The 12,220-nt window shown below is 40.4% G+C and overlaps 1 protein-coding gene across 8 annotated transcripts in view; it reads left to right on the plus strand.

Moving 5' to 3' along the window:
• The window catches only part of JADE1 (jade family PHD finger 1), a 65,436-nt gene extending 58,003 nt beyond the window's left edge, over window positions 1–7,433 (plus strand). For all 8 annotated transcript variants that reach the window (XM_033215250.1, XM_033215251.1, XM_033215253.1 and 5 more), the window contains exons 10-11: window positions 2,114–2,231; window positions 6,222–7,433. In XM_033215250.1, the coding sequence (XP_033071141.1) occupies window positions 2,114–2,231; window positions 6,222–7,132 (1,029 nt within the window). In that variant the 3' untranslated portion in view covers window positions 7,133–7,433. The remainder of the gene's footprint in view (window positions 1–2,113; window positions 2,232–6,221) is intronic.
• The last annotated feature ends 4,787 nt before the right edge of the window (window positions 7,434–12,220 follow it).

The following is a 12,220-nucleotide window of genomic DNA, read 5'->3' on the forward strand; positions in this document are numbered from 1 at the left end:
ATCATGAGGAATAGGAGTGGGATTTTTCTATGTAGCAGCCATGGTTTGGTCAAAGCTACCAAAATTAAATTTGAATAATATACAAAGTTCAAATTCCCTGGCTTCCCCGTTTTCCATTTTCAAGGATAATTTCAAGTAAGAGAGATGTGTCTCCGTTACACATCTGATTGGAATATGAGAGCAACCTGTCTGCTCCTAAGAGGTCAGAATTTGTTTCCATTTTTTATTTCCAGGAGTGAGATTCCTTGTTAATGTAAAAACGCTTCTGTTTCCTAGAAGTTTTGAATCTGCTATGGATCTAGGTCTGGCCCCTCTTTCTTGAGCTTCACTCTTAATCTCCCCTGGATAGAACAATATTATCAGAGAGTAGTCTGTTAACCACTTTCATTCCCAAGTTGGTGAGAATTTCTATAAAGGACACTGCTTCTTGGATTGAGGGTGTGCAGCTATCAGAAAAGGAAAGAGACTACCTTAACTAGGCTGATTGACATCCGTGTAATATTTACTATGAGACAGGGAGAGTGTTTTTATTCTCAATTCTTTAATTTTAAAATAAGACAGGAAATGCTAGTGACATAAGGGATTGATACAGAAAAAAAGATGGGAAGATCCTGAAAGTGAATTGGTTAGGGGCAGGAGAAGCCTGACTTGGCATTTTCCTGTGTAGGCCAGGAGATTTTACTATGATGCAAATGTGAAAGCCTGTGTTCGGTCTCTCTTCATGCTTCATGTCCTTTTCAAATGAGACTGCCTTTAGCACAACTGGAATTGTTAGGGTTTAGTCTACACTTAGACTCTACACCAGAGTGCAAAATCTTTTGTGTCTTCACAAGGCTTGTTGATGCTTGTTGCTGTCCTCACTACCAAAAGAAAAGGTTGGTGACCTTTGGACTTTTTTCACTTAAACTAGGGTGATACTACTTTATTGAGTTTATGAGGAAAAAATTATAAAGGTGGCAGGGGAAGAGTTTGATCATAATGGGATTTTTTAGGAAAGTGAAGGCATGCTTGTAGGAGCTAATGGGAAAGATGTGGTCAGATAAAGACATGCAACCACTCCTGCCACTGAGATTACTTAGGAGGTCTCGTCCACATATTCCTGAAGAAGGGTTTAATTGTGTATTTGGTGTGCTGTGTCTGACATCTGTGTTTTCAGGCCCATGTAATCTAATCAGGTTGACCAATAGATTTTAGGACTGAAGGATTAAGGGAGTTTAGAGACTAATTCTTTAAATTTTGTGTATTGAGTGATGATAGGTGGGGAACAAATCTGAATGTTCATTACTGAGCATACGTTAGGGTTATGTGATCCAAAGCAGTCGCACATCACATAGGAAGTAGAGCCAACTCTTAGCACTGAGTCTTTTCAGTTACAAGCGAATCAGGAGAGGGCAATACCAGTTTTTCAAGTGATGATACAAAGAACTGGACTGGAGATGTCTAACCAGCAAATCATTGGCAAAGCTGGAAGTTTCCTAGGCATTTGCACACCTCATAGCAACCCATAAGCTACCTGCTAACTCCAGGCCTTTCAGTGAGTTCAGTGTGCAGTTGACAAAGACATTCACTAGGATTCTTGGTAACCATTTGGTCTTCCAGTGGGCCTGGTGCAGGGGGCTCCACTTTGATGACCCTTGGCCCCATGTTGACCTAGTTCAGCCTTCAGAAGATAGTTGATAAAGTGCAGCGGAAGTGGCTTCTGAGCTGCTTTAAAGCCATTGGCCATTCAAGTAATATAAGATATCGATGCAATAATAAGCAAAGACTGGCAAGAGGTTGCAAGTTTTGACTTGGACACCAATGGCCTCTGTGCCAGGATGGGTTAGGTGTGGTGGAGGAGGCAGGACTTTTGTACCAGTTCTCTAGGTGTCCCTCCCACTCCTGTGGGTCCCCAGCCCGCTTCAGTGTTGCTGCTATGTTCAGGGGTATATGTGGAATCCTTCTTACCAAAATGAGATTAGAGATTGGATGAAATGTTTAAAGTACATATTGATTTCAAGTATCTGTCAAGGCCCTAGTAGTAGTAATTTCTCTTAGGTAAAGAAATTTAAAAAGCACCAAAGTACTGTTATACTGTATTGCTTACTTAGAATCTTTATTCTCTACATTCTAGGTTCGGAACCTCACTTACATGGTGACCCGCAGGGAAAAGATTAAACGGTCTGTGTGCAAAGTCCAGGAACAGATATTCAATCTTTACACTAAGCTTTTGGAGCAAGAAAGAGTTTCAGGTATGCATTAAGCCCTGGTAGGTCAAAGTATAGGGCAGGAGTTTGTAAGCTTTAACACTGTTGAGGAAGAAATAATGATTTCTTAATTTTCTTATAGAAGAATTTAAGCAGCATAGACGTTCATATTTAAAGGCAGTCTTTAATTTGAGGCATCATGTTTAAGGGAAAAAGCTATGAATTTGCCCTCTATAAATATGGGTGGAATCCTATGTTCTCTGCTTACTGAGCAAACACATGAAAGTCTTTGAGTCTTCCCAGTTTCTTCATGTGCAAAATGGGGATATCTCAAGCTACCTCTTGGAATTGAGAGACTAAAATGAAACAGTGACTTATAGATGACACAGTACTTGGTACAACACATCATGGGGGTACCTAACAGGTTTATATTCAGCCTTGGGCTCTATGTGTAACGTGGTCAATATGGTAAATATCTCAAGACTGTACTTAAGACAGTTCATTTTTAGATAATGTTCACAGTAGGCTTTTTTGGTGTAGATGGGTGGTTGAATATTTCTGAGATTGCACACCAAATATTTATTCAGTGTCTTCTATTTTATATTGCCCTGGGCTAGGCAAACAGACAAAGAAAACTAGGGTATATACTTCCTCTACTCTGGAGAACACATCAGTTACTTGGAGATCGAGGGCAAAGATCAAGTTGGGCAGGTTGTTTAACTTCTGTGAGATTCCGTTGATCTTAAAGTTTCTTTTAGAATCAAGACCCCTTAAGTGCGTTTGACTACATTCTGTGATCATAAGCCCCCAAAAGTAGGTAGTGTAACGATTTCAGAGAAGGAGAGCTGCTGAGTGTGGATCAGGCAGAATTAGGGACCCATGGAACAGGTAGGTCTTAGACTGGACTTCATTGGAAGATAGTCAGCGTCTCTCTCCTGCCTTGGACTGCCCTTTAAAGTTATAGCAGCACCATTCTTGGTGCTTGCGTTGTGCAATCATAGTTGATTTACTCTTATTTTTGTGCATTTGTGGCTTTTTGTCACTTCATCTAGATTATTACGGTGCACAGAGACAACAAAGAAGTTGTTATAACCTGTTGCGTTGAAATCCAAATTCTGGTTTCTCTAACCAATTATGTGCGACTAGAGGGAGCTGGGTCATCTGAAGAAATAAAAAACGGTTTAGGGAGGTTTAAATGATGTTCTTGAAGTGTTACATAGTTTGAATGCAATAACTTATTGACATCCTCTATATTTTCTTCCCAAGATTATTTTCCAGGTGAATCAAGTGTATATTATTAGCTGGAACTTGGAGTTTAAGATTTTAAAAATAAATTTTCTAAGTAGGGTGTCATATGTAAAAGTAGTTGGATTCAGACTCCCTAAGGTGAGCTCTCTCTTCATGATTCCTACTTGAATAGAAATAAATGAGATCTGTTTAACTCCCTTGGAAGACTGTCTGGTGCAGATCACCGAGCCTACAGCAGCAAATGCCGAGCTGGGATCACTGATGCAAGTTGTGCCTGCGGAGTTGTGCCATTGGAGGGCTTTCTGCAACTCTTTTTTTTTTTTTTTTTTTTTTTGAGACGGAGTCTGGCTCTGCCGCCCAGGCTGGAGTGCAGTGGCCGGCTCTCAGCTCACTGCAAGCTCCGCCTCCCGGGTTCACGCCATTCTCCTGCCTCAGCCTCCCGAGTAGCTGGGACTACAGGCGCCCGCCACCTCGCCCGGCTAATTTTTTTGTATTTTTTAGTAGAGATGGGGTTTCACCGTGTTAGCCAGGATGGTCTCGATCTCCTGACCTCGTGATCCGCCCGTCTCGGCCTCCCAAAGTGCTGGGATTACAGGCTTGAGCCACCGCGCCCGGCCTCTGCAACTCTTTAAGTCGTTATATAATGAGTGATTCCCTGTAAAAATAAGCCATAAAGAGCATTTTCATCTGGTTTCATTTGAGTTATTTCTCATGGATATTGCAGGCAGGTTTTTGCATTTCATGGCTGAGGTTTTTACTGGGTGAGCGAATGATATTCTTCATAAGGCTGGGAGTAGTTTCGTGGTAACAGAGCTGTAATGTAGATCTTCATTCAGAAATCCTACTATTTCAGAAAAGGAAAACAAATCCTCCTTTCATTCTGAGATAACAACCATAGGTATGATCAGTTGAAAACATTTATCTTCCTGTAGGATGCTGTTGAGTAATGCAGTTGAAACCCTTAAGGGTGCTTTTTTTTTCTTTTTCCAGTCGTAGGCTTCAGTTGTGTTCTTATTCATGCCTAAAGGCTGTCTCCTGCCTGAAGTAGAGCAGATGGTCATGATTTATGTGTCATTTAGGGTCCGTGGTTTAAACTGTGTGATTCTGAGATGGGTAGGGTCATTTGGCTGAGTCCTCAGTGGCAACAAGTGCTTATGGGGGGGTCATGAGTTGGAGGCTATCTAGAGACATGGGTTACAGTTAAGGAGATAGAAATCAGAGTTCAGAAAATGTTAGCCTCTTCTTACCATTCTCTTTTCCCGTGGCAGGTGATTGAGTAAAAGAAATATATTCAGTGTGATGTGAAGGTTGATTCTAATGATTGATTCTTGAGAAAGCAGCATTTCCAGACAAGCAGGTTGTGAAATGCCTCATCCTGTGGCCATGACGGCTCTGTGTTCTGAGTCGCTAGCTGTGTTTCATTTGCTCGCAGTGTCTGTGTCTGGTGAGCCTAGGTTCTCATATGGCCTCCTGTCTCATACCCTGGGGCTGAACCTTGTTTTCTTGGTGGTTCATATCTTATGGGAGACAGAAAATATGAGAACTGCTCTTTCTAGATGTTCTTGAGGCTGTTGTAGAATCGTGGTCTTTATGACAAACTCTAATGAATTCACCCACTAGGGGTAACAACTCATTAGTGGGTTGTGAGATGAATTCAGTGGATCATGACCAGCATTAAAAACAAGTAAAGTATAATAGGAAATGTCAGAGTGTATTATCAAGTGATGAGGGTTAATATTATTTCGTGAAATGTGAACTCTTACTAGGTCATGCTGTGGAATTTAGTCACTGTGATTTGCATCAAAAAAATTTGAAAAACATCAATTTAACTTACTTCCAGTTGAATGACAATTCAGTTGAATCCCACAAATGTATTTTGCACGTAATAATGAATATTTTTTGGAACACTTACTATGTGTCAAGAATTATTTTAAGGCCAGGCACGGTGGCTCGCGCCTGTAATCCCAGCACTTTGGGAGGCCGAGGCGGGCAGATCCACGAGGTCAGGGGATCGAGACCATCCTGGCTAATATGGTGAAACCCTGTCTCTACTAAAAAAGCACAAAAAAATTAGCCAGGCGTGGTAGTGGGCACCTGTAGTCCCAGCTACTCTGAGGCTGGGGCAGGAGAATGGCGTGAACCCGGGAGGCGGAGCTTGCAGTGAGCCGAGATTGCTCCACCGCACTCTAGCCTGGGCAACAGTGCAAGACTCTTGTCTCAAAAAAAAAAAAAATTATTTTAAACATTTCCTTTATTCATTTCACATGTTTACATGTATTTGTCCTCATAATAACCCTGTGAGGGTATAGACACTTAGAGATAGAAGCCCTGGACCCTGCTTTTGGGGTACTCTCAGTCTCCTACTGGAGGCAGAAGACTGGACTGTGGAGGAGCGTGGTGCAGTTGCTGCTCTGTAACCAGGTAGAGGGAGTAGAGGCAGCCATCAACCACCTGATGGGTTCTGCATGGAATCCCCTCTGAAAATCAGATCAGTTATTTTGTTCAGAGGAACATGTATTTATTTGAGGAGGTACAGTTTTTTGAAAAATTATGTGAGCTTCAGCTGTTTCAGAAAATGTTGCATATTGAGTCTGCAGATGGAATGGAGATTCTCAAGGCAGGTCATCTCTTCACTATAAAAACCAAATTTGTACAAACTTGGTGGTGTAAGTGTTGTGTTGTTGGGTGGGGAGTTCCCATAAATTGGGCCACACTGAGGGTCTACAGTTTTATTCTTATGGATTTGCTTCTGTTGTAATTTTTCTTTATTTATGGTTTTGTTTATAGGTGTGCCTTCTTCTTCCTGCTCCTCCTCCTCACTGGAAAACATGCTTTTGTTTAACAGTCCTTCTGTGGGCCCTGATGCTCCCAAGATAGAGGACTTGAAGTGGCATTCTGCATTCTTCAGAAAACAAATGGGTACTTCCTTGGTTCATTCGCTGAAAAAGCCCCATAAGCGAGATCCTTTGCAGAATAGCACTGGAAGGGAAGGCAAAACCCTGCTGAAGCAGCCAGACCTCTGTGGTAGAAGGGAGGGGACGGTGGTCCCAGAGAGCTTTTTGGGTTTGGAAAAGACTTTTGCAGAAGCACGTCTCATATCAGCACAACAGAAAAATGGTGTGGTGATGCCAGACCACGGGAAAAGAAGAGACAATCGTTTTCATTGTGATCTCATTAAAGGAGACTTAAAGGACAAATCTTTTAAACAGAGTCACAAGCCTCTCAGGTCCACAGATGTGTCCCAGAGGCATCTGGACAACACAAGAGCTGCCACCTCCCCTGGAGTGGGGCAGTCAGCACCTGGCACAAGGAAGGAGATAGTGCCCAAGTGCAATGGCTCCCTAATCAAAGTAAACTATAATCAGACTGCAGTCAAAGTGCCTACAACACCTGCCAGCCCAGTGAAAAACTGGGGAGGATTCCGGATTCCAAAGAAGGGGGAACGGCAGCAGCAGGGAGAGACCCACGATGGGGCCTGCCACCAGCACTCACACTGCCCATATTTGGGCTTAGGCCGAGTTCCAGCCAAGGAAAGGGCAAAAAGCAAATTAAAATCCGACAATGAGAATGACGGGTATGTCCCCGATGTGGAAATGAGTGACTCAGAGAGTGAGGCATCAGAAAAGAAATGTATACACACCAGCAGCACTATCAGCAGGAGGACAGACATTATCAGGAGAAGCATCTTGGCTTCTTGATGCAACAGAGATGACACAGAAGCCCTTTGGGCTCGTCATTGGGTGTGCTAGAGGAGACCTCTGATGGGGGGAGAAGCAGAAACCCATTAATCCTGAGCTACACAAACACATTTACTTGCAATTCAGATTAATTTTTTTCCAGAGTCATTTTAAAATCATTTTTGTGAGAAGTTTGTGTTATTTGCAACTTGTTGAGGAAACAGAAGAGTAGATTGTAACCGTAAGACACTGCTAAGACTAGAACGTGAACTAAACACTGAAATAAGAATGAAATCAGTTTTAACGAAGGCAAGGCTTAAATAAGCGTCATGAGGCCGGGCGCGGTGGCTCAAGCCTGTAATCCCAGCACTTTGGGAGGCCGAGACGGGCGGATCACGAGGTCAGGAGATCGAGACCATCCTGGCGAACACGGTGAAACCCCGTGTCTACTAAAAATACAAAAAACTAGCCGGGCGAGGTGGCGGGCGCCTGTAGTCCCAGCTACTCGGGAGGCTGAGGCAGGAGAATGGCGTAAACCCGGGAGGCGGAGCTTGCAGTGAGCTGAGATCCGGCCACTGCACTCCAGTCCGGGCGGCAGAGCGAGACTCCGTCTCAAAAAAAAAAAAAAAAAAAAAAGCGTCATGAATTTTTATAGCCCTCTGCATTCTTCCCAAAGCACAAACTCGTGGTTACCTGAATATAGGGAACCAGATATGGTTCTTGAGAAACCCTCATGGTACCATTCATAGCCCATAAAGTTTATTTTCTAGGACTGTGGTAGATCTTGAAATCATATTTATATTTGGCCCTCAAGGCTATTTTTGTTGCATTATAGTACACAGGCAGCAGCTCTGAAGCCTCAGTAACACTAGGAAATTTATGTGTAAATATAGCAGTCAGGGAAGAGAATTTCTAAAAGGTCATTATTGAAGGAGCTGAGGGGACAGGGTAGAGCTGCTGCAATGTGCAAATTTAGGGTAATACAGCAAGGTCCTGCTGCTTGAAGCCTGTGAGTGGGTTGTGGATATGGGACTGGTTGAGAGTGAGACTGTTAGGAAAGTTGTATCTATGAATAAGGGCAGTTGAAGTACAATTTTTACCAGTCCACGTGACCTTCTTCTTCCCTAGCCACTGGCTCTTGAGCCAGCTTGGGATTTCCCTGGCCATTGCCAATACCTGGCCATCTGGCTTCCAATAGTACAATGGCTACTCAAGTTCAAGTGAAGAACTTCCAGACTCTGGTGACTCTTACTTCCCAGAGCCAACCACTAGTGCATATGTCAGGGAATCCGGGCTTCCAACATGAACGGATTCCTTAAGAAAAACGAAAAAAAAAAAAAAGAAAAAAGAAAAAAAAAAAAAAAAAAAAAAAAAAAAAAAAAAAAAGAAAAAGGAAAAAAGAGAAAAAGCGAAATAGGTTATATTTTAAAAACAACAGAAAGGCAATAAGTTGCGATAAGCTCTTACTATTGACCAAGGTTATACAGGAAAGAGACTGAAGTGTACCCTTGAATAGGTTTTCTGTAGTCAGAGTTCTAAACTCTAATTTGTAACTTGGACTTTCTAATTGCAAATGGCAATAACTAGTAAGTTATCAGCAATAATAAATTTAGCATTAAATTTGAGTACAATGTTTTGTTTTTGCACTCACTGTAGTGCATATGTATTAAGACAGTGGATAGTGTTTAGGTCCTGTTAATTTTCTTTGGAATTCAATGTGGTTGTGAATCAAACTTAAGGAAGGAAAGTTTAAATAGCAATGAGATACAGAATTATGGGCCTTTGGAACAAGCCCGACTTCCCCTAAATTATCTTTAGTTTGTTAATACCAGTATTCAGATTCCTGATTCATTTATACATCTGTTTCCATATGGCAGGGACATTATGATACTTAATGAATAGTGCTTTGAGTTCTGCAGTTAACTTTCAAGTCTTCCAGATGATTGTCAACAACAGAAAAGGCTTATTGAATTCCATCTTGCTATGCAAGTTTTATCAGATGATCAAATAGTAGATCTGATGCATCCCTATTGTATGTATGACATTTTCAAACCAAGTCTTAACTTTTGAAGTGATTTTAGTAGCTAATTCAGGGGAGGGGAAAGAATGACGCAGGTTTTTAGACTGACTGACTATTTTTGAGCTATGGGGCTCATTTTGAAAGACTGCTGTCCAGATCAGCTTGTTGCTACAGATAATAGAAGGTTCTTATGAATCCAAGTTGTATATTCACTTGTAGCATAATTTAAAAATTAGATTTTTTTTGCATATGAGCAAAAACCTTTTGCTGGATACAGGAGAAGGTTGGACTTTATCTACAGTTATCTTTTGACTACAGCAACAGCTCTGGGTGAGAGTAGAATTTATAGAGGGATAATTTGTCAAGCCATAGAAAGAAAATCTAAATTAATAGTATCACCTCTCACCATTTTAAGAGGTATCAGATTCATTTGCACTATTAGGAATGCTAGTTTTGTGCAAAAATAATGCCTTACCTGTTTTTTCCCCACATTTAGGTTGAAAAGCTTTCAAATGTTCCAAGTTATGCTGAACCAAAAAACAAAACAAAAACAAAACAAAAAATATTAAAAAAAAAAAACCCACACAAAAACAAAACACACAAAAATAAAAAGCCCACACTTTTTATTCCTGCTTCGAAATGCAAATGGTATAGAGCACGGTTTCTCTGACAGTATAATGATAGCTTTGTGAATTAGTTTCATGTCATGCTGGGAACTCTGTATGAGGTGGCCATAAGCAGCAACCAGCCCAAACACCCACTTGCATTCTATTAGTATGGAACCATTTGCATTTTTTTTTTAAGCTTTATCTTTCCTTGTGCATCCTGACCAAGAAATATCTTTGATTATGATTAATGTATTATGTCAAAATGTAGGCTAGTTAAACTTTTGTAAAGTTGCCTGGAATGTCATTTGTTAGGTTTTAAACACAAGATCTAAATGAAGGGTTTTATGTGTTGTGTACAAATCTTAATTATTTTGAAATGGACAAACTTGTCATTACATTTGTAACCTTGTACAGAGGATTTTTCACTATGTGCCTAGCTTGGTGTCCATTCAGCTAAAATTGAAAAAAAAAAAGGTGCATGAAGAGTTAAAAATCAAATTAAAGTATATGTAGAGATGACTATTTTATATTACATGACCCAATCCTGTATTTATTTCTACCCCCTTTTTGAAAGTATTTATAAAACTAGTTGAGGACAGCTGTATTTTTTTGTTGAACTATTTAGTAGAATTGTGCCTTTTTGTCTGTATGTGAATAAATGCTGTACATTTTGCAATACATTTTAAGTGTCTTTTGAAATCTGCTTTTGCTAAATATTTAAAGGTATGTATGACTTAGCAGTCCTGAATCAGTTGTTTACTGTCTCCCAATTTAAATCAGGAATGAGAACTGTAGAGAACATATCAAGATTGTGCAGAGCATAGATTGACTGCGCTGCTTTCTGGCACAACTCTGATGGTGGAACTGAAAAATAACGGTTTGGTTTTAGTCTTCCTCACCTGGAGTTCTTTCCAGAATACAGTTTTGGATCTGAAAACATAGAATCGTTGAAACAACATAGACTTCAGAGTCAGAGAGAACTGTATTTAAAGGCTAAACTATAGTTTACCAGGCACGTGACATTGGTCAAGTCACTTAACCGTTTTAAGCCTCAATTTTCCCAGAAAGAGGATAACATCTTAGTATCTTAGATACTGAAGTAGTTGTGATTATTTAAAGCAAGTCCATTGAGCACCTTACAGAGACCATATATTAGGCATTTAGTAAGTGATAGGCCATTATTTTTATTAGGAACAAGACACTGATATTTGCAATATTATTTTAACTAATGAGCTTTCAGAGGTGAAAAAATATTCCTGAATGATGGGAAGGTTGTATTTATAATACAACCTTTAAATAATTTTGAAAATAATTTTTCGAAGAGCAGTTTCATTTAATGCTTTCTTTTGATCACAGAACTCTGGGACAATAAGGCAAAAAAAGAGATGATCTGCATTATACACCTTAAGACATGGCCAAGATCGCAGCAGTAGGTACTGGCAGAACTGGGCCTACACTCGTTCTCGTTTCTAGTTTTGCGTTCTCCCTGCCTGAAAGAATCTTTTGTACATCCACGACATGCAGAAATTAGCATATAGTGAAATGCACCTTTTTCTTTATGTTGGGAACAGCAAAACTGGTGTGAATTATGTATTCTCATGTAGATTATAATGATTAGGATCCAAAACAGGATAGCTATCTTAGTCTAATTTATAATTTTTGTAAGGATTTGGCCAGTTAAAAAGAAAATATTCGTACATTTTGCTAAAAGGTTATTTCTTGTTTCTCCTTAGTGACTATTTACTTCCATATTGCTTGCTCTGAGTAAGACCCCTGAGAGAAATAACTGATTCTTCCTACAAGGTCTTAAAGTTGGATAACCACAATAGTTCCCTAGGGAAATTAAGTCCCCAGGAGCCAAAGGAAGGGCCTATCATTGGCAGTTTTTGCAATCTGTGATGGCAAATGTAGCACCAGGGACTCATGTTCATGTTTTCACCCAAATCACTGAGAAAACAATTTCTACCTTTGAAGCATTCGCCATCTGCAACAAACTTCACAATTAACTTCGAGGTTGAAATCTTCAATATGATTTCCCTTTAATGCTCAGAACTGCATTAGATGACGTGTTCTAGTCTGAGGTAGGCTTTGATTGCCTGGTCATTGAAAAAGAGGATAAATGCAAATCCAATGTTACCTACTTCCTTGACTTCAACTGTTCCCTGTACTACTTACTCAGTTTGGCATCTCTGCAATCCAGCTTTTCTGGAGTGTGAAGAGATTGCTTATTGGGCATCCCCTCTTGGATGTATACAGGTACTTGAGATTTTGGACCTCTTTCTATATCCTGTTTTGGAGAATGTCCTCCTAGACTGAAACCTGGGAGTCCTTTATGAATTCTTCAGCTCTCACAGCCAAATAGTGATCAAGGCCTGTGCATTATATTTAATACTGCCTTGATATTTTTTGCTTTGGATCCCACCACCATTTGCTATATAATTCAGGCCTCTTCATTTTTTGCCTGGATTACTGAAGCAGCCT

The sequence above is a fragment of the Trachypithecus francoisi genome, unplaced genomic scaffold (assembly GCF_009764315.1).
Source record: "Trachypithecus francoisi isolate TF-2019V2 unplaced genomic scaffold, Tfra_2.0 Lachesis_group1, whole genome shotgun sequence".
Taxonomy (NCBI): Eukaryota; Metazoa; Chordata; class Mammalia; order Primates; family Cercopithecidae; genus Trachypithecus; species Trachypithecus francoisi.